Below are 23,884 nucleotides of genomic sequence, written 5' to 3' on the forward strand. Positions count from 1 at the left end.
ATAATGGCAATATTCTTTTCTTTACAATAAGACAGACCGATTGTTATGAAAAACATACCTACTTTCACAGAAATGACTAGAATTTGATAACATGTGAATGCGTCACAGTGAAAAACCGATGATGACACGACAAGAAGCTATGTTCAATCCCAATACATTTTAAAGTGAACTTTTATTACAGCACCACCTAGCGACTTGATTTAAAACTACTAGTCAGACCGACATTGTGAATCAAAATATTCAGTTGTTTTTTGTATAGTTCTAGTTTACGCCATGGTGATAGCGCATCGTGAGCGCACATTTGTATGTTTCGGTCGTTGGCAAACCTGGTAGAAACATGACGCGTGTATGGTAGCGCAATAGAGGAAAGAAGAAGTGTATCTCCTAGGGATGGTTGAAATGAAACCGGCTTTTTAGCCAGTGTATTTTTGGAACTGGTTTCAGATAATTGGATGTTCCTTACAATAAAAACAAAGAATATTGAGGATTAAATGAAAAAAAAAATCCCACAAACTTCTACAGTAACTGTACTTGTGATGTAAAATGTTTATTATTGTGCAGAGTAAATTGAAAACAAAATAAAAACAGTTGCCGGGACAGTCACCGGGACAAGTAGCCGTGACAGAAATATGAACCATCCCTAGTAGAGCCTGCGTGGTACATTTTGATTTTACGATTAAATTTCTCAGCGTGTTTACTTTATACGTGTCATTTTTTGCGTTCGGCTGACGGCTCGCGGGCTCTGCTCTTAAATTAAAGAAAAGTAAGTAAAATAAGCATAATTTCAACCAAATATTCATCAAAATCACAACTTAAACAATCACAGCGTGATATTCTACAAGCTATATTATTAAATTCTTTCATTTCTGTCTTAATAACGTCATACGAAGTTTTCAATATGTTCACATCTGTGGCGGTTTAATTTCGCCAATTATCCGGGTTATTGTGGTGTATTCCTATTTATAAGCATTACATCAAATATAAACATCTTTATTTGTCATTTACAATAAAAGAACAGTGTTTTTCCGTCTTACAACAATTGAAATACGAAGCTTTTAAAAATACGTGTTAACTGACAGGTCAAGAATTTCAGAATGTCTAGCCACTTTCTTTAACATTATTCAGTTAAATACGTGAATTGCCAATATTTTATTCACTATTAATGCAATATCTTTGTAATTCAGTTCAGAGTTCGTCGTATTATCAGCAATATGTACACGAACAATGTCACGAACTTGATTTTTTTAATGTATACACCGCATATGAGTTACAACTATCTGGAGCTAGTGTGAATATGGCATCCTCAATTGGGGTATGTTATGAAGAATGGAGAAGAGGATGGTTGGGTCGCACCTGGCTATACAGATCTCGTCACAAACACGACTAAAGCCATTTCAAGCAACGTTTCGATTCTAAATAGTGATATTTCTCTAGGGCGATACTAAGAGTATCTACAACTCTGTACTATTGTATGCCAGCACAGCTGTGTAAATACTCGTTTTCAACGTACAAATATTATTTTGCATGTTTTCAATGTCCTACCTCGCGATCATAGTCTAATTGCGCATTTAATTGTAATACAATATGTTTTTAATCGGGCAGATGTGTGCAAAAATTTTCAAAATTCAAAGTGTCTGCCTTTCATAAAATATCATTCAAGAACTTGGTCTTGGGGAACTAGTGAGGAGGGCTGTTACTAACTAACCATCACGCCGTTTCCGCAGGGGTAAGCAGAGAGGACAGACCGCCAAACCATTCTGTCTTGGCACACACTTCTTGCCTCATTCTTATTCACACGTCGTTTCACACATACTCTTCTATTATTCTGACCCTTGACATGGCCCGACTCCAGTATCTTATTTACTTGATCGTGCCATCATCGGGCGTCCCCGACTTCGTCTACCATTCATATATTCTCTTTATTCTCCTTTGTTCGTTCGCTCAATATGCCTAAACCAACTGAGCGTCTTTTCTTAATCTTACTCATTAAGTTTACATCAGTCTTGCACTCTTTGCGGATCTCCATATTTCTCACACAATCATACATGTTTTTTTCCAACACATACGCCCTATGGTTTGTATTCTGGGGCTGTTCTGAAACTATTTTTGATTCGTTATCCACGAAGAGCGAAGTTATACGAAGCCTATTGAAAGATAACTTATTACGTTTGAATTAATTATAAAGGTGCTTTGAAAAGTGAAATAAGCACTTATATATTTACTGTTAATCTCTATGAATGCTCTTATCAGTCTTTCATAATGCCATTAAAATTAATTGTTTGCTTTTAATTATTTTTTTCAACAACTATTTCGATAGATAATTTTTACCGGAAAGTTCTGTAAATATTTACCTAACCGCTGCACTTTTAACATGCACAGATTATGGAAATTACGCTTCGTTTCAACTTAATTACTACAAGAATTGTAACTTTTTTTATGTACTTGTACGAAAAAAACTCGTAATCCTAACCTATATAATATATTTATTTATATTAGAATACAAATTTTGGTTTACAATTTAAATAATGTTTTATATATCACATTTTATGATTTGTACTTCTCTTCCATTAAGGTTTGTCTACACGCTCAATTTACTTGCAAAATCTCTAATATGCACAAGTAAACATATATATTAAGACAGCAAAATGGTATACCATACAAACTGCTTGCATGAATTATAGTGATTTGTTTTTGGGGTATTATGCCATGTTGGGCTACCTCCTTCTTTAGCCAAAGTTTCAGACAGCATTGCAGTGTGTAATATAAGGTTGTGGTGAAATGTCTGCTTATGTATGAAGATGCGATACCGTGTTGCCAGCAACAACGTTAGATTACACATCTGCCCTGATGATGGACAATGCAATGCTGTCCTAAACCTTGGCTAAAGAAGGAGGTAGCGTAACATGGCATAATACCCCAAAAACAAATCACTATAATAATTTTGGCCGTAAGTGAAAATCTCAAATAATACGTGCTTGCATGAACGTTAATTTGTGCAAGTAAGCATGTATGTTAAGATAGCAAACGGCTTGCGCAAACTAAATTTGCACTCGTAAGCAAATTTGCTAATACCCTCTACAACCGACTTGCTGTACAACTTGCTGGACAGCATGTTGACTGCCAACCGAATTATTATTATTGATGGTCCGACATTGGGCATAATAATAATTCGGCTGGCGGTTGTGCGTACTCAACATCCAAATTGAAAACCCCAGCCTTGCTGTTCAGCAAGGTGTAAAGCAAATAGGATCACGAGTAGAAGGTATAAGTCAGCAATACTGTATAATGTGCAAATGTCTTGCATACACTTCAAATGATTGCAACTTTTCCACAAACTGATTGTGCATGCAAGTTGCTGCGTGTAGACGGACCTTTAACCTTTTGAACGCGTTAATTTGCTCCGTTTTATCTATACCCTTACGCGGTACATATTTTCAAATACCTATGCACGCAATTAAATGTCAAATTATAGCATTCTGGCATGATTTATTGGACTATATAGACAGAACAGATTATTCTCCACAATATGATAACAAATCCTCGTGTGTCAACACTCTTAGATGTTTATAAAAACATTACCTAAAATTTCATACAAAGACATACCGTATCTTTTGAATGTGGTCCCGCCATTCACTCGCGTGTGTGTACTTAGGTGATAGACACAAGTGGGACACCATGATCACTTATCATTTTTAGTTATGAAAAGTTGTGAATGACATACTAGTACTAACGCCATCCGTTGACAAAAATGTAAACTAAAGGACTAAAAGGCGCGAAGAGGCGCACTTGATTATCGATCTTTTTTTATGAAATAAAATTTTATTTTTGAGAAATTCTTGTAGATGTCAGCATCGTGATAGTTCTACGAATGTCCAAGTGAGCAAGAAATACATTTATGACGAAAGAGCGCTGGAATATCGGCCATCAAAGTTTCCGTATCAACTGTTGATACAGCCGCGTGTGAGTATAGACTTTTTGCCGTAACAACAGTTGATACGGCCGCGTGCAAAGAGTTAAAAGCGTTTACTTGTTATTATATATGTATATATATAGTCGGGTCATGTCAAGAATGATAATAACGGAAGAGTATGTGTATGAATGTAATTGAAGCAAAAATTGTTTGCTAAGACAGAGTTGCGTGGAAGTACATCCCCTCTGCCTACCCCTAGGAAGAAACGCCGTGATGTTCGGTTAATTAGTGACCAGAAACTCATGGTACAAACGGGAAAATGGTTATCACATTCGGAGTAGATTTGTGGTATAAACTTTTTTGATCTGAGCTTTTGTGAATCGAGTCCGAATTTGGAATTTTTGCGGTCAAATTTGGAGTCAATATTAGCCGATTAATGTCTTTTAAAGTCAGTCAAAGCGTAGACCCGTTGTTCGCGCAATATATATGGGATTGTTAGGTATGCATCCACAGGCTTAATGGACAAGTGTAATGTCAATACCAAATCCTGCAAATGTCCTACCTACCCTTTTACCCATCCCAAAATGTCACCATATTAAAAATATTGTTGCGACACATGTAAAATCTGACAAGTGGTGTCAGTTGCTTATCAGAGTTCGGAGTGATAATTAATATCAGACAGGGCGAATATACATATATTTTGTGAAGTGAAATCAACTAATACTCCTGGAGACGTGTGATAGTCATCAACGGGTGAGTCCATCTTTCCTGCATTCCAATCTGGGCTTATCTTGTGCTCCAGAAGCCCAGATTTATACCTTTGATTATTGCACTGTCCATCGGGTTTGTCGGATGCATATATCGTCCCATACCTATCATTCGGAGTAGTTTGGGACTGGTCCTTTGGGCGTGTGGCATATCACACCACCTCTAAAATATATAGTGGAGTCGCAGCTTCGTGACACCATTTTTGGTTCTTTCGAGCCGGATTACCAACGGGGTATTTAAAATTAACATATTTAAAGTTATAAATAAATATTATTTCCTCTTTATACTTTGTTAATTTGTATGTACTAGGTTGCATTTGTAATTATTGTTGTGTTTAAATTCCTACATACAATTAATCATGGCGACTAGCGACAGTACTCAGGATATTAAAATCAAGTTAGTAGAATCGAAGATTAATTTGATGCATAATCGTGTTAATGAATTATACGAGAAAGCGAAAAGTATTGCGGACAGGGAGACGAGAAGTTCGGAGGATTTTCTTAAACAAACGGTTAATATAGCTACATATAATGCACAATTTAACACATTTTGTGATGAATTTCATACACTTCAGTTGAAAAAGGATTCAAATTACAATATGAATTTCGATTTATGGAGTAAATTCGAAAATAAGTACTGTTTTGTAGTTTCTATACGCGAAAGCATTATAGCAAAGCAAGATTCATCACGTGATCGACAGAAGTTAAATAATTCACCATTAATTAAGCTCCCACCGATCGAGATGCCATCGTTCGATGGTAATCAAGAGAATTGGTCGATATTTTATGAAGCTTTTAAATTAAACATTCACTCAAATGAAAATTTGAATACGTCGCAAAAGATGCAATATCTGATAGGGAAACTCCAAGGAAAGGCGTTATCAGTTTTTGCGGGAATACTTCCGAACGAACAAAATTATTTTTTAATTTGGGAAGCTCTCGAAAAGAAATATCAGGACAAACGCGTGCTAGGTACCTTTTATCTGAACAATATTTTGAATTTAAAATTATTGGCACCTAGTAACCCAAATGAGTTAAATAATTTTATTGAACGGTTTGCGTCTTCCATAGCTGCACTCAAGGAATTAGGTATTGATGACCTAACCGATTTTATAATATTACATATTGCACTGAAAAAAATAGATATACAGTTGGTGCAAAATTTCGAAATGTCTATACGGGAGAAAGCTATACCTACATATACCGATTTAATAGAATACATTCGGTCGCATGTCAAAATCCTAGAACGAACTGGGCAAAATGATAATAAAGTTGTTAATAATAAAAACAAAGTTACGCATTCATTCGTTGTGGTCGAACCGAAGTCAAGTAATAATAATCGTAATAGGTGCCGGAAATGTAATCATTCTGATCATGTTGAATTGTTTAAATGTGAACAATTTAACGAATTAAGACCAAATGCTCGCTTTCAGTTTGTGAAATTAAATAATTTATGTGTAAACTGCTTAAGCGATAAACATAAAACTGTGAAATGTCCATCTAAATCGGATTGTAGAATTTGTAAAAAACGACATCACACCGCTCTGCATTTTGAGAGCACGGTGAATACTGAAAGTCAATCGAAAAACGAAGCCATTACATTAATAGCGCGTAATAATAAACATTATAATAATTTTTCTGCGGGTAATATAGCTACGAATGTACTACTGTCAACCGCGCAGTTATTTGCTTATGACAATAAAAATAATCAAGTAACCGTAAGGTGTTTAATTGATTGCGCCTCGCAACAAAATTTAATCAGTTTAAACACTTGTAATGAATTAAATCTTAAAATAATTCCTTTAAATAATTCAGTAGTTAAAAGTGTTGGTTCAGTAGAGACACCAATATTGGGACACGTTGCGTTAAAAATTAAATCCCGCGTTTCAGAAGATACTTATAAAATTAGTCTATTAGTTGTCGATAAAATAACTGATAAGCTTCCTACACAACATGTTGACACAAAGTCATGTGAGCATTTAGTGGGTTTAAACTTAGCGGATGAATCCTGGAACGTTCCATCCGATGTTGATATCTTATTAGGTGCACAGTTATTTCCATATATTCTGCTGGGGAATAAGGTTTTATCTAAACATAATACGAATGCACCACCGGCTATACAGACAGTATTCGGGTATATTGTAATGGGTGAAATACCTACGTGTACGCCGGAGGTTTCGTGGACGTTCGGCCCCATAACCAATGTAGATTTATATAATGCGTTATCCAAGTTTTGGACGATGGAAGACATGCCTATTAAGTCGTTGATGAGTGCTGAAGATGCAGAATGTGAGAAAATGTACCTCGAGTCAGTCCAACGGGATGAATCGGGAAGGTATATTGTATCTTTACCGTTTAAGATAGATCCTAATAATTTAGGTGATTCGCGCCGTGTCGCGCAGCGTCGATATGAATATTTAGAACGGAAATTTAATACTTCGCCAGAATTGCATTGCAGTTATAATGAAGTAGTTTCTGAATATCTGGAAAAGGGATATATGAGGGTTGAAGTTCCGTCTTCATCTAATATTGATGAGGGATATTTCATTCCTCATCACGCAGTAATTCGTAAAGATAAATCAACAACTAAAACTCGTGTTGTATTAGATGCAAGTACAAAGACCAGTTCAGGGTTGTCACTTAATGATACTTTGTATACAGGTCCAAATTTGCAATCTAATTTATTTACACTTTTAATTAAATTTCGCTTATTCGCTGTAGCATTAACCGCAGATGTTAAGCAAATGTATCTACGTATAATGGTAACGGAAAGCCATCGAAAATATCAAAAAATTCTTTATAGATTTCACGAAGATGAACAAATTGGAGTTTATCAATTTAATTCACTCGCGTTTGGTTTGAACTGTTCACCATTTCTAGCCATGCGAACTATACGGCAGCTAGCGAGCGATGAAAGAAATCGTTATCCGAAAGCGGCGGAAGTTGCAATTAATGATTTATATATGGACGATTTTGTATATTCTGTAAATACTATAAGTGAAGGCATCACTTTGGCTACAGATTTAATGGCGATGTTCAAGTGTGGAGGATTTGAATTAGTCAAATGGTCGAGTAATTCTCCTCATTTACTGGCCCAATTACCAGAGTCGCACCGCGCGACAATGGATTTTTCGGATAAATGTAGCATTTTAGGATTAAAATGGGATCCGATATCTGATTGTTTTCGATTTATGATATGTCCGACGGAGGAAAAAACTATATGTAAAAGATCAATTCTTTCCACAATAGCTCGTTTATTCGATGTATTAGGTTTGGTTGCTCCGGTAATTTTATATGCCAAATTACTTTTACAAGAGCTGTGGTTAGAGAAAGTAGGATGGGACGAGGAACTACCCCAAAGTATTGTTAATAGATATGTCAAATTCAAGGAAGAATTACCGATGCTTTCTAATTTAAATTTACCTCGATATTTGGGAGTAAAGGAGGACTGCACGATAAATATTATCGCCTTCGCAGATGCGAGTATGAAAGCATACGGTTGTGTAATATATCTTCATGTCACGGATAAGGGTGGCAACACTACAATGAATTTGATATGTTCTAAATCCAAGGTGGCCCCTCTAAAAACAGTGTCGCTCGCTCGATTGGAATTATGCGCTGTGCTTATTTTATCTAGACTCGTTAGATCTATTATAGATACTTATAGAAATCGCGTTTCGATAAACGATATATTTGCTTTTTCAGATTCAAAAATAGCACTTTCTTGGATTCACTCGTCCCCTCACCGGTGGCAAACTTTTGTAGCTAATCGAGTTAGTGAAATTCAGGAAAATTTACCCGCGAAACATATTTATCACATAGATGGCGTTACCAATCCTAGTGATTGTTTATCACGAGGACTACTGCCTGCTCAGCTGGTCGATCATTCTCTTTGGTGGCACGGTCCGCCCTGGGCTGTGAACCCAGTATCCGAGTGGCCTGTCGAAAGATTTTCCCCCTCACGAGAGGAGGAGAATACTTTGGAATTGAAAAAATCGCATACATTTACGATAACGTCAATAGAGGAAAATTCTCCGATATATAATCTCGCTTTAAAAATTTCCTCATGGCCAAAACTGCTGAGAATTGTGGTATATATTTTACGATTTATGCGAAAGTTATCACGCTCAACAGTTATAAGTTCCACGGAATTAAACATTGCTGAAATGAATGTATTAAAAGCTTTACAGAATAGGTATTTTAGTGCCGATATACAATTAATACAGAGGGATAAATTATGCTCACCTTCAATCCGAAAACTAAACCCGTTCTTAGATCATAATGGCTTGTTACGTATAGGTGGTAGATTAACAAACGCGAATATACCTTTTGAAAACAAACATCCAGTACTTCTGCCAAGACAGGATCATATTGTCGATATAATTATAGACTTTCACCATCGTGTGAATTGTCATACTGGTGCACATCTCCTTATGTCAATAATTAGACAGCGTTATTGGATCTTATCGGGGAGAAATCTAATACGCAAAAGAGTACATGCTTGTAATTTCTGTTTTAAAACTGCACCTTCTAATATTATACCGCTAATGGCAGATTTACCTACAGCTAGAATTCAGGAAGCAAAGGCATTTACACATACGGGTGTAGATTTTGCCGGACCAATAAATATAACCCTTTCTAGGCGTCGTGGGGTAAAAAGTCAAAAGGCATATATATGTCTATTTATTTGTTTAACAACGAAGGCTATACATATGGAAGTGGTATCAGATCTAAGCACGGACAATTTTTTAAACGCATTTAAGCGTTTTCTATCCAGACGCGGACCGGTTTCGTGTATGTACAGTGACAATGCGACAAATTTCATAGGCGCAAAGAATTGTCTGGATGACTTATATAATTTTTTAGAGGCAAATTCAACTAAAGAAGTTCTTCGCAATGAATTTAACAATCGGAGAATTGAATGGAAGACGATTCCACCCCGCGCTCCTCACTTTGGAGGATTATGGGAGTCAAATATTAAATGCATTAAATCGCATCTGTATAGGGTTGTGGGTACTCAACTTTTATGTTATGAAGAGCTTCTCACAGTTCTGACACAAATAGAGGCTGTACTTAATTCACGGCCATTATGTTTATTAAGCAGTTCTCATTATCCAGAAGCTCTTACTCCGGCTCATTTTCTGATGTCTACCCCGATTCAGCATCTACCTGCTTATGATTTGACTAATGAACGCATTAGTCTACTGAAAAGGAAAGAGCTTTTGGACCACCTCGTTCAATCTTATTGGAAGAAGTGGCATATAGAGTATCTTCACTCTCTGCAGATGAGAAAAAAATGGAATAGTCCCGCGAATAACATTCTAGTAGGTACCATAGTATTGGTGCATCAAGAGGATGCGCCTCCACTTTATTGGCCGGTGGGCGTTGTTGAGGAGGTGTTCCCTGGTAAAGACGGAGTGGTTCGTGTCGCACGCGTAAGGACCCCTTCCGGGAACTTTAAACGACCAGTCGTAAAATTGTGTCCTTTGCCTACACAATAATTATTATTTCATTATTTTATAAATTTTCGTTTTAACTTTGTAATATTAATAGCGTATTGATAAGAATATTTATATTTCATCTTACTTCGTTTTACATTTAATTCTTTACTTTATTTGAAAGTACTTAAAATTTCGGAAGGTACTTTCAACGCCGGGAGAATGTTCGCGCAATATATATGGGATTGTTAGGTATGCATCCACAGGCTTAATGGACAAGTGTAATGTCAATACCAAATCCTGCAAATGTCCTACCTACCCTTTTACCCATCCCAAAATGTCACCATATTAAAAATATTGTTGCGACACATGTAAAATCTGACAAGTGGTGTCAGTTGCTTATCAGAGTTCGGAGTGATAATTAATATCAGACAGGGCGAATATACATATATTTTGTGAAGTGAAATCAACTAATACTCCTGGAGACGTGTGATAGTCATCAACGGGTGAGTCCATCTTTCCTGCATTCCAATCTGGGCTTATCTTGTGCTCCAGAAGCCCAGATTTATACCTTTGATTATTGCACTGTCCATCGGGTTTGTCGGATGCATATATCGTCCCATACCTATCATTCGGAGTAGTTTGGGACTGGTCCTTTGGGCGTGTGGCATATCACACCACCTCTAAAATATATAGTGGAGTCGCAGCTTCGCGACACCACCCGTCATCAAAACATTTTTAACTCTATTTATTTTTAAATAGGACCTAGGACCCATGCCAGCGAACTTGCGAGTGTATTTGGCAAGTTACGTAGGAACCTCATTCCGCCTCGAGCGCTCGTGTATTTCTGCGAGTGTATTCGGCAAGTTACGTAGGAACCTCATTCTGCCTCGAGCGCCCGTGTATTTCTACGAGTGTATTCGGCAAGTTACGTAGGAACCTCATTGTGCCTCGAGCGCCCATGTATTTCTGCGAGTGTATTCAGCAAGTTACATAGGAACCTCATCCTGCCTCGAGCGCCCGTGTATTTCTGCGAGTATTCGGCAAGTTACGTAGGAACCTAATTCTGTCTCGAGCGCCCGTGTATTCCACACGTAATTCCTACATTACGATCTCTCGCATTTTCCGAAACCTTTTTTTAAAAATTGCTACTTAAATCTTGCGTTAAATAAAGTTCATCTTTAGAAAAATAATGCTTTAATTTAAGAACGCATCCTCGGTAGTAAGTATTGACCACATGATCAATATATCTGCCAAAGGGTTCTCTATGTGAAGTACTGATTACACCAACAAGTGATGTATTGAATATATGGACAACTCACTGTTAAAAGTGAAAGTTTTGCACTGATTGTAGTTTGTAATTAGTCATTACTCATTAACTTTACTTTCTCTCTTTGCAAATTTAAATTATTTGCTTTCTGTGAATTGGACTACTGTAATATCCTTGATATTAGTATGTGAGCTCACCCATAGGTCAGGCGCGGTCCGTCCATACACGCTGTGGATGCTCCGCATCCCTTGCATTTTAGAGTAAAAAGATTTGGACTTCTAGCCGTAAACAGCAACACTACAATTTAAATATTTTAATATTTCTACAAACGGCTCTGTAAAAATCATACAAGTATTATTATTATTATAAGACATCGTGTATATTATCGTCCCGTTTCTGTGTACACACAACGAACGGCACGATACAAACAGCGCAGGCTAGTCTAAATACATTCTCAAATACTGTGAAACGCGTAAAAAACACTGGTTTGGAAGCGATCTGTAAACCGTATCCAAGAATGGTAAGTTTTTAGATTCTCACGGCCAAAAGCATTTGGATCACTGCAACGCTGTCCGAAACGTCGGCTAAAGAAGGAGTTAGCGCAACACGGCATAACACCCCAAAAACAAACAACAAAAACGTATCCAAGAATGCTAGAACGTTCGTTCTTTCCGTGCATGCGCACTGAGACCCGCAAGCCAATATCCTTGTCAACTTTATACGATATTAATGACAGCATCCAACGTGCAAAAACCGTCTTTAAGGCTTGTATGTATAATGCACAGAATTGTATACTCTATTACTAATCCATTGGATTGTATGCGCGCGCTGCTTTGACAGTTTGCTTTGAGTCTTTTGTCTTCTAAATGATAATAGTGAATTGTGTGGATGTATAATTGAATCATTAATGCGAAAAAGTTTTTTGTCTCGGCCATTTGCGGAAAAAAATCTTATTATGGATACTAAGGGATTTATGGAGATAATTTTAGACGGTACCTAATAGTATCTTGTTCGTGTGCTAGCGTCTAGATCTGCATATTTGATATCATGTACATAGTAAGTACGAGTATAAACATTTGATGTCCAGCATCCCTTCTACAAAAAGTCTCCGTCCGCCACTGCCATAGGTGGCACTAGATTAGATGGATGGATGATATGCAGTCTCTCGTGTCTAGGATGAACGAAGTATTCATGAAGAATGAGTTAATGATGAATGTAAGTAAGTCTAAAGTAATGGTGTTTGAAAGAGAGAGTACGAAAACAGTGTGCAATATAGTTGTGAATGAGGAATACTTGAACTGGTGTTTGAAAGAGAGAGTACGAAAACAGTGTGCAATATAGTTGTGAATGAGGAATACTTGAAGCAGGTGGATGAGTTTGTGTATTTAGGAAGCATGTTTACGAGAGATGCGAAGGCTGACAGAGATATTGAAGGGTAAATGCAGGTAACTCCATTAATGGAGGACTGAACGCAGTTGGCGCTAACAAAAAATTGTCCAAAGAAGCGAAGCTAGCAATCCACAATGGAGTTGCGGTACCTACCCTGATGTACGGAAGTGAGGCATGGAACTGGCAGACAGGATGAAAGTAGACTGAATGCTGTTGAAATGAGATCCCTGAGGCGTATGTGTGGAAAAACCATGTATAATCGTGTGAGAAATGTAGAGATCTGCAAAGAGTGCATGGCTGATGTAAGCATAAAGGGACACTTAGATGGTTTGGGCATGTAGAGCGAATGAGCGAAGAAAGGCGTGTAAGGGAATATATTACGCGAATGCGAATGGTAGCAGAAGTAGGGGACGCCCGAGGAAGACATGGCACGATCAAGTGAATCAGATACTTGAGTCAGGTCATGTCAAGAATCAGAATAATAGAAGAGTATGTATGGGACGTAGTACGATGTACTCAATCTTGTGCGGCTATATGTACCGCCGGTCCCTCTAAGAAAATTTTCATTGTATAAGTGTGTGTCAGAGAGTTTGGCGGTCCGTCCTCTCTGCCTACCCCTGCGGCGAAACGGCGTGATGGTTAGTTGCATTAGTGTTTTGAGAGTTAATGAAATAGCACTATTAAAGCGGAGTTCTTTCCCCCTTGCAGTACTACCAGTGTAATTTCCGCCGGACCCCTCAGTCTCGCAGTGAACACCTAGCAGCAGCCGCAGTAGCACTCCCCCCGCCGCACAGACAAGATGGCCCCCAAACAGCGAATGCGCATCGCCAACGAGATTGCCAGCAAGAACATCACCAACCGAGGAAACGTACCCAAATCTACCAAAGTGAGTTCACACCCCCAACCTTACTCCTCCCCATCTCCTTCTCTCACTACTGTCAACCTCGCAACACACCCCGACTGGGGATGCCGTAGTTCCACTGGCTCTTATTACTTAGTCCCAGAATTTCTGCACTGAAATAAATACTCACTTCTAGTATTATGTTGTGGAATCCGAAAGCTTATCAATTGTAGCAATACCAGACTATCAACTAAATAATTTAGAATTTAATATAGAAATACCAAGTCAGTGAAAATTCTTCTGTCTGACAATTTGAGCTTATTCATATAATTTAACAGAGTGTTGTAGTTCAACATAATTGCTGGAATACCCATTTTAAAATTTATAAAACGTAAGAATTTGTTTTGTATTCTTTCAACATCTTGTACATGTATATTATAATGTGGGTTCCAGACAGGAGAATTGTACTCAAGTTGACTTCTTACATAGGCAAAATATAACAATTTAATCCACTTTATATTGTTAAAATTTCTGGTTAGCCTAGTTATAAATCCCAACATTTTTAAGCCCTCATTAGAGATTTCTGTTATGTGGTTAACAAATGAAAGATTTGATTGAAAAGTGATGCTAAGTCTTTGATTTGTGTAATGTCAAGAGCATTGTTAAGTCCAGATGCATACTACCGTCTCGCCTTTGTTACTATCTACACACAAAATAGCCGCTTTGATAGTCTGTACGATTTGGTCGTAGTTCGCCAACTTCCTTTGCTTTTATTATTTATGGAAATTTACCTTTTGGAGAAAATGTGCAATCGCACAACAAATCAATTAAAAAATTATTGCATTTTTACGCCGACAGCAATAAAAATGTATAAACGTTTGTATTTCTATTGCGAAATCTGTGCAAAGTTAGGTATTTTTTTTGAAATCATGATTCGTCATGCTTAAACAGTGACCACAAACATACATAATATTTTATCTGATAATAATATTTGATAGTGCCCCAACGATTGCGCTGGTTGAAACACTGAAGAGATTAACCGTTAGAAGTGTGGACTACACCGATGAAACAACAACGTTATAAAGAGGTTGAAACCGATAATTCTACAGTCGTCTAGGACTCGTTCTTAAGTTCAACAGCTCGGCTGTGGAACGATTTGCTGGCCTCCCTCTTACAACATGGGTCTCTTCAAAACCCACTCCTTCCTCTCCACAAAAAGACCCTCCACACAGAATCCCCAAAGATGGCATTGCCCTTGAGGGAAATTATTTTCTTCAGGGCCTCTGTAAAAAAATGACAGTAAGGTAGATACAACAATTTCTATGAAACCAAAAGAGATGGTCCCAAAAGCCAACAAATTAGCCTGTGGCGTTAAATAAACACGTATTATTTGTCAGATTTTGGTTTATAACGATGTGTGTGTTTTTGTTTCCAGCAAAAGGATGAGCAATACCCTGTGGGCCCCTGGCTCCTGGCTCTCTTCATCTTCGTAGTATGCGGGTCGGCCGTCTTCCAGATCATCCAGTCCATTAGATTGGCGTAAGGGGGGGCAGGGTGCTCCTCCTCTCCCCCCCCTCCCTCCTCACCACCCCTCCGTGCCACCCTCACCACACGCCTCTATGTTCATAAGCTCTCAAAGATATTATTTGTCTAGTTCATAAGCTCTCAAATCGATGCGGATTCATTGGCTCTCAAAATCAAGCGATTCGGATTCATTAGCTCTCAAATTCACGCAATGTTAATTCATTAGCTCTTGAAATCAAGCGATTCGGATTCTTTAGCTCTCAAATTCACGCAATGTTAATTCATTAGCTCTTGAAATCAAGCGATTCGGATTCATTAGCTCTTAAATTCACGCAATGTTAATTCATTAGCTCTTGAAATCAAGCATTTCTTATTATTTGCTCTTGAAATCAAGTAGTGCAGAATCATTAGCTCTCGATATAAAGCAACACGGATTCATCAGTTCTTAAAAACAAGCAATTTGAATTCATTAGCTCTCAAAATTAATCAATTTGGATTCCATTTTCCTGTAGATCTTACTTAGTTAATGGCCAATTTTGCCTCCAAATTGTCTCAAATCCAATTGTCGCGATTTGTAGTAAACGTACAATCTCAACGCGTTATTGCGCCATTTAATTTTGCGATTGTTTTGTATCTATTATTTATTGGGAAAAAGTGATACATAATCTACTAAAGTTTGTAGATTAATGGACATTGTTGACCTTTACGATAACAAATATTTACAAGTTGCGCAACGTAAACTGTTCATTATTTTTTGCTTCAGACAAATAAATGTATCTATTATTGATTTGCGAGCCTTCAAAATTTATAATAATCCAAAACTATTTAAATTTAAATAAAAATCGTTTTTTTTTTTTTTGCAATTTATAAATCCCCAAATTTTATTTAAAAATGCACGTGTTTCGCAACAAGTGCGTATCGCACTTGTTGCAAATAAAAAAGGGAAAAAGATATATTTAATATTTATGGACCTTCAACATCAACGGAAAGTGTAAAAATTATTTGATTTCGTTTCCCTGTTTCGTCCTATAATATGAGATTGATTATATTTAATAAATAAAAAAATATTCCAAATTTTGTGGCAAGTCTCGAAGATTTTTTTTCGTCATACCGAAACGCTGCACGTAATATTTCAACGTATTCGAATAATTAAAGTGTATTTGATTATGTCCGACACCTTTTTCAACATGAATAATAATATGTACAATATGAATGTTGGTAAATGTGTTTGACGTGAAATGCCTTTTGCTCGTGAGAATGCGTCTGATGTTTTGTAACGGTTTGTTGGCAAAAGGTCTGAAAGTTTGGCATTTATATATTTCATTATTATTCCATTAGCGTTATGGTGTAACATCTTATAATTTAATATATTTAAAGTCTAATTCAGGAATGACTATAATTTAAGTGAAGTGACTCCGGGATCCAGGATCACGAGGAATTGTAATTTATGGTTTATTGTATGTATAATCAATGTCTAATATATATATGTGATGAAATAAATTTACAATTTTATGAACGCTTCTGTTTTATTCCCCTTCATTTTAGGTTTTAACTCAACCGTTTGGCATTTCATCTGTCTGTAAATTTGTGTGTGCATTCTGTTTACGGTTTCTTTATTATTCAAGCAAGCCTAGTAGATGGCTAGCTGAGCCTTTCAATATTATGGTACCTACCCGCCTGATGAAAATTTGAAAAAGAATTGTCATTGTAATGGTCACGTTTCTTTCGATAAGTTGTATTATGCCTTATCTCTCTATATAAATGTTCGTTTGTTCAAAATCTTAAATCTTCATCGATTGCTTTGAAATTTTGACACAACGTAGCATTCGAGTGTGTGTTTGTATATACCTATATTATATAGATGTCACCTGTGGCAGGTAAAAACATGCTTTTTAAAAAAAAAACAGCACCATCTGTTGGACATAAAAGCAACACTTGTTCCTCTATCTGCACAGACAGAGTGAGCCACAGCAACGCGTGGCGGGGTACAGCTAATTTCAAATAAAAATCAATGATATTTTGTTTTCTTCAGGCCAGTAGGAATCCTAATATTAATTATTGTGATTTGATAGTTAGGCACCATAATCATGCAAATGGCAGAATAAAATGATAGTATAGAATAAGGCCACCATCTTGAACTGGAACCGGAACATAACAAACAAGTTTACAGGCAGATGTGATGCCAAATGATCAGAGATGTGCAAAATGGGTACCCAAAACCATTTGAAATGCAAAATGGAAATGGGTCAAAACTTTTCCATTTGAAAATGCAAAATGCAAAATGGTTTTTAGAAAAGCATTTCAAATGCAAAATGCAAAATACCTATTTTCAAAATGCATTGAAAATGCAAAATGGTTTCTCAGGTCAAACAATTAAAATAATAGAATTTTTGAACAGTTTTGTCATTTAATAATGGACATCAATGTAGAACAAACATATTACATGATGGTAAACCGAAAAATGCCACGACTACGGATTATGAACCACAAAAAATTTGCGCGGGACAAATGTTGCCAACGTAAAAACATAGAAACTGCTATCTAACATTTAATATTACAGCGTCATGGCCCTATGTTCAGTATTTGAATTAGTATTTTTGTAATGGTATCACTAAATTGCCAGGGCTTCTACCAGGGAGCAACTTGACAAATGTAAATTATCTCTCATAGCGAGGTTGAGGACCGACTGATATTTGGGGCTTATGAAAAAAAGATGAGTGGAGATAGTAGGAAGAATGTTGCAAAAAAGCATTTAAAATGGAAAATGCATTGAGAAAAGCATTTAAAATGCAAAATGGTTTTTAGAAAAGCATTTAAAATGCAAAATGGAAAATACCCATTTTGCATTTCCATTTGAAATGGATTTATTTGAAATAAAGTACATCTCTGCAAATGATACTCTAAGCCAATTAGAAAATAATTCTACCCTTCTCTCCATATAAGAAACTGTTGAGAAGTGAGTTAGCTAAGAGCTTCACAGTTGCACTCATAGAGGGCAGTGCAAAAAGCTTGCTTGGAATTCCGTAAGATGACAGCTAGTAGCCAGTATTCGCTAGGGCCAGTTAGGCTGCTTCCTGACAAACGTGGTGTTTGCAGATCTCATTTTAACACATTCTCTGCGGGAAATGAGAAAATTCGTCATACGCCTTTTTACAGTAAGACGCAGGAGACGAGTTTACTCGTTTTGTTGCGCAAAGCGGTAAGGAGCGGGAACTTGTAAACAAGGGGTTCTAAATGGGTGCGGGGTCATGTGTTTTCTATTGTCGGCGGTACCCGATCTATCTACCTGTCAAAACAATGAGTTTGAAACACAACAAAAAAAAAAAAACTGTTGTCGCGTATGTTCCGCTCACAAACTACGCAGTGAAACGCGGTACATGTGCAAGTTTTGCAATATGCCCCTGCATAAAGGAAAGTGTTTCGAACGCTATCACACATTGAAGCAATATTAGGTTGTAGTTTTTTTTTATACGTATTGAAAATTTCTAAATAATCTTGTAATTTTGTATGAATAAATTTCGATATGTTATTTCGATTGTGAAATACTGTTTTTTCTATGATTCCCAAGAAATTCTCAAGAAGTTCTGAAATATATATATATTTTTTTTTTATTGTACGACAGACAGGTAAGTCCAATTATGGTACAATTTTATTATAACTAACAATACATGTACATATATTTTTTAAAACATGGTATAGTGATATTAAACACATCTATATCCGCTGGTAGGGCATTTAGCAAGGTCATACCTCTTGTCATGCTATGTTGGGCAATGACATCTGTCCGACCCTGCGGTAAACAGAATAGGTCGTGGCTACGATTTTGACAGTATTTATCAGGAACGAATAAGCCACAGCATGACAGGAGATATGGACAATCGATAAGGTTTTTTAGTAACTTTAATTCAAATACCATGAGTCCGGCATTACGCCTGGTCTCCAGGCTTTGGTAATTTGTCTCCTTTAACAGTTCCACGTGATGCATGAATTTCGGATATATTCCGTATGATCGCATGTAAACATACCTTAGGAATTTTTTTTGAATTTGTTCAATCATATTTATGTATTTAAGTTGATAAGGTATCCAGACAGTACTGGCGTACTCCAGCTTGCTTCTGACCACTCCGTTGAACATGGCGGTCATTGCTTCTATGTTATTGAATTGTTTGCAAGTTCTAATTACAAAACCAAGAGTTTTGGAGCAAGCCGAGGTAAGCTGGACTATGTGGTTTGAAAATGTCAGCTTGGGATCAATGATCACCCCAAGGTCCTTGATGATGTTTACGCGTGTAAGTACTTCACCATTCATTCTATACTGGCAGAATAGCGGATTTTGTGAGCGACTATAAGTCATAACATCGCATTTTTTATTGAAGTTAAGTTTATTTTCTACCGACCATATCATGATTGAATCGAGGTTGGCCTGCAGTTTCGAATAATCATAATCTGATTCGATTTCCTTCATCGGTTTCATGTCATCCGCGAATAGTAGACATGAGCTGTGACGTATGCAATCCTGAATGTCATCTATCAGAATAAGGAATAACATGGGACCGAGATTCGATCCTTGAGGAATTCCTGACAGAGCTGCGAACTTATGGGAGTCGTATCCATTTATATTTACATACTGACTTCTATCTTTTAAATATGACGCAAAAAATGTCAGTAAGGGTTGATTAAAACCTATTTTATGCATTTTTGTTATTTGTTTTTGGGGTATTATGCCGTGTTGCGCTAACTCCTTCTTTAGCCAACGTTTCGGACAGCATTGCAGTGTCCATCATCAGGGCAGATGTGTTATTTGAGGTTGTGTTAAAATGTGAGCTTATGTATGAGGTTGTGATACCGTGTTGCCAGCTCCAACCTCTGAGATAACATTAAGGCCACGTCCGCACAGGCAGGCGGCTTGCTTAGCGCCTAGAGCCTAGTGGCTTGCATTCTGGCTACTTGCTAGGATACACGGTGTCCGCACTGAAGGTGGTTTGCGTGGTGGGTCGCTAGGTGTCTTGGTCATTTGCTTGTCGTCTAGTTGACGAGATGTCACTTTCAAAAATAGCTCTAAAACTGCTACTTACAGAAAATTCATCTTTAAAATATACCATTTCACGGCCTTATCCATCATGTTGGGTTCATGACATAAATAAGTCACTGTCAAGTCATGGGCAGTTTAATGTTCTGTATAAACAATTGCGTAATTTTGACGAAAAATTTTACCAGTCCAGCCCAGAGAATCATTTGATATACTTCTTAGTATACATAATCCAACGCCATAACCATAATTAACGTCTCATTGTAAAAAAAATTATGACATAATTATTATTATTTTTTTTTAAGACAACTACATTTTTATGTAGTTCATTAGCTGGATTCCACAGAGGTTCTCTTTTAAAAACAGATGCAATTAATATTTCGTCCATTTTTCTCTTCAAAAATGCCTCGCGCCTAGTGACAAAAAACCAACACGTTCGTTCACTTCGGTACACGCAAAGCGACTAGCATAGCGACTAGCTAGACGCCAAGCGCGCAGTGCAGTCAGTCGCGAGTGTTCTAGAACGTTTGTTTTACTAAGCTACTCGCTAGGTGACTCGCTAGACTCTAGGCGCTAAGCAAGCCGCCTGCCTGTGCGGACGTGGCCTTACGTATCATTTTATTTTTTATTTAAAGTGGTTTTCTTCGTTTAGCTCTGGTGTATCCGTCAATTACCGGATACCAAGAACTATTGAGCTTAGCTCCATCGTCTCTATTAATGTTTACGGGATTTTTATGAATTTCAATGGCCTCCGTAATCAGCCGTGCTCTATAAGTTTTCGGTCTCCCCAGGATTTCAGGAGGAGGCCATTGAAATTCATAAAAATCCCGTAAACATTAATAGAGACGATGGAGCTAAGCTTAATAGTTCTTGGTATCCGGTAATTGACGGATATACCAGAGCTAAACGAAGATAACCACTTTAAATAAAATAAAATAAAATAAAAAAATGATACGTTAATGTTAGCTCAGAGGGTTGGAGCTGGCAACACGGTATCACAACCTCATACATAAGCTCACATTTTAACACAACCTCAAATAACACATCTGCCCTGATGATGGACACTGCAATGCTGTCCGAAACGTTGGCTAAAGAAGGAGTTAGCGCAACACGGCATAATACCCCAAAAACAAATAACAAAAATACTTTTAGCCGTGAAAATCTTAAATCTATTTTATGCATCTTTTTTATTAGAATATCGTGATCTACTCGGTCAAATGCCTTTGCGAAGTCCGTGTAGATTACGTCCGTCTGATGCCTACAGTCTAGGCCTTGCGCTACCCGTCGAGAGAAAGAGAGTAAGTTGGTTACCGTTGATTTCTTCGGTAAGAAGCCATGTTGATTACCTCTTAAGAAAGGCGTGATTTGTGGACTGATTTTATCACAGATAATCATTTCAAAAATTTTAGGAATTGTTGACAGTACTGCAACTGGTCTATAATTTCTGACGTCAGTCTTTTCATCAGCTTTGTGAATGGGGCTGACCCTCGTTAGTTTCCAACACTGTGGAAATGTGGAAGACATGATGCAGAGATTAAATATGTACGCAAGGGGTACACAGATATTTGGAGAGATTTTTATAATTATTGAAGGAGGAATACCGTCCGGACCAGTAGCCTTATCAGGTCGGAGATTCCGGATACAAGTTTCTATTTCCTGGATGTTGGTCAATCCGAGTGAGATATCTCCAACGTTCCAGGGTGATGCTGTTGGGAAATTGGTTTCAAGTTTCAGGGTTACTTGACTATAGACAGAATGAAAATAGTCAGCAAACTTATTTACAATTGTGTCAGGGTTAGTAAAAGTTACGCCTTCCTCAATCAAGCATGTTGGTGAGGTTGGGTTAACTTTTTGTGACCTAATATAGTTCCAGAAAAACTTTATGTCGTCTTTGATCCCATTCTGAACATTTTTCATGTATTGTTTTTTAGCAAAATTGATTTCAGATTTTAGCTCGGATCTACTCGCTGAAAATATCAGATAATCGGATTGCTTTTTGTGCAATAGATATCTAGTCTTCAATCTTAAAGACAATATTTATGGACTCAAAACAAAAAATGTAAAACAGAAAAGAGATTCAGTTGTACGTAGGAATTGAACCCACAACCTCTTCCTTGCCGGGGGAAATGCTCTGACCACTGAGCAGACCAAATCAACTACTTGAATTTTTAACTGTTTCATTACTTCGACTGAGAGCTACCAATATTTTATTAATGAATCTTTTTTGTCTGGTATCTTTGTGTATGATTGCAAGATTCTACAAAAATTAAACTGCAATCTAGGTAATGTCTTGGATAAATATATTCATTTTTATTTAATAAATATATACATTTAGTGAAATATCAAAGAAAATTGATTTAATTTCATTATAATTTCCATTCAGAATCTGAACGACTTACTTCGCAACGTTCCTCCCCCCATCTCCTTCGCTTCACCACCTTCAACCACCACTTCAGCCTAATGACATACCCATAGTCCCATTGGCTCGGGATAGTTGGGACTCTTGCGCAGTGTTGACATAGAAAAGGGAATGACAGGAGGAAGATTAAAAAAAATTATTACAATTCTGCATCATTTTATTGCATTCAAAAGCGCATATTCTAGTACAGTGTGGTTCCTAAATACGAATAGAGTGAAATACCAAATTATGTTATGTATAGTACAGGGTGGTTCATTTACAATAATAATAATAGTAGCCCAAGTTAGTAAGAAATTACATTTAACATACCATTAATCTAAATTAAAATATCACGTCATATAAAATACTACATTTTCTTTCTCGTAACTAAATGTAAAAAAATCTTTTTTTAAATTATATTGATTACTGGAATTTTCTTTTCTATTTATATTGATTACTGGAAAACTTTTTAAAATTTTATTGATTACTGGAATTTTTTTTTCAAATTATATTGATTACTGGAAATCTTTTTAAAATTATATTGATTACTGGAATTTTCTTTTCAAATTATATTGATTACTGGAAAACTTTATAAAATTTTATTGATTACTGGAATTTTTTTTCAAATTATATTCATTAGTGGAAATCTTTTTAAAATTATATTGATTACTGGAGATCTTTTTTCAAGTTATATTGATTACAGGAAATCTTTCAAAATATATTGATTAATGGAAATCTTTTATTATATTTATCTCAATGGAAAAAAAACTGGGTTTTAGTGGATGCACGTACTGCGATTAAACGCAGCGGTTTTGGAATAGCTGAAAATGCTAAACCACGTACAAATACGCAGTGCAACTGGTTTAGCCGTCATAACTTATCGTATGTTTTATCGGTCATGTGAAATATTTACACGGTATGTAATGTTTTTTCTTCTGTTTTTCATGTCAGTTCCATCTGCGAATCGGCATTTAAAGGAGACCTTTCAAATGTCAAAAAACAAAATGGCGCTGAATGGCCATTTGATAACAATGTCACATTTGTATTTCTGTGCAACAACCCGTCCTTAGTTACTGAGAGAATTGAGAGGGAATCAGACGACCGGCGAAATTATTTGCAAATGGACGGTAGATTGTATAATCAGTTGCTTAATTTGTGGACAAAAATAATAAATAATCAACAAATCCGAACGAACGTTAGTACCTCCGGTTGAGTTTGATGCAAACAGTGCCAAAAATGGACGTGAAGTTTAACATGTTCCAAGTAACCGGCTCCGTTTAATCACATCAATTCTCATAAAATACTGCCTTTCCTGTCA

At 36.8% G+C, this 23,884-nt stretch overlaps 1 protein-coding gene across 2 annotated transcripts; it reads left to right on the forward strand.

Moving 5' to 3' along the window:
- The first annotated feature begins 650 nt into the window (after positions 1–650).
- On the forward strand, positions 651–16,655 carry LOC149410039 (stress-associated endoplasmic reticulum protein 2-like). 2 transcript variants are annotated; one of them, XM_089648764.1, is made up of 3 exons: positions 651–763; positions 13,483–13,660; positions 15,051–16,655. In XM_089648764.1, exons 2-3 carry the CDS (start codon positions 13,574–13,576, stop codon positions 15,156–15,158), a joined length of 195 nt encoding a protein of 64 aa, XP_089504890.1. In that variant the 5' UTR covers positions 651–763; positions 13,483–13,573; the 3' UTR covers positions 15,159–16,655. The 2 variants fall into 2 exon arrangements, with proteins under 2 accessions (XP_089504890.1, XP_089504891.1); XM_089648765.1 differs by lacking the exon at positions 651–763 and adding an exon at positions 1,577–1,726.
- The last annotated feature ends 7,229 nt before the right edge of the window (positions 16,656–23,884 follow it).

Source organism: Hesperophylax consimilis, chromosome 28 (assembly GCF_061612785.1).
Source record: "Hesperophylax consimilis isolate HC1 chromosome 28, BYU_Hcon_1.0, whole genome shotgun sequence".
Classification (NCBI taxonomy): domain Eukaryota; kingdom Metazoa; phylum Arthropoda; class Insecta; order Trichoptera; family Limnephilidae; genus Hesperophylax; species Hesperophylax consimilis.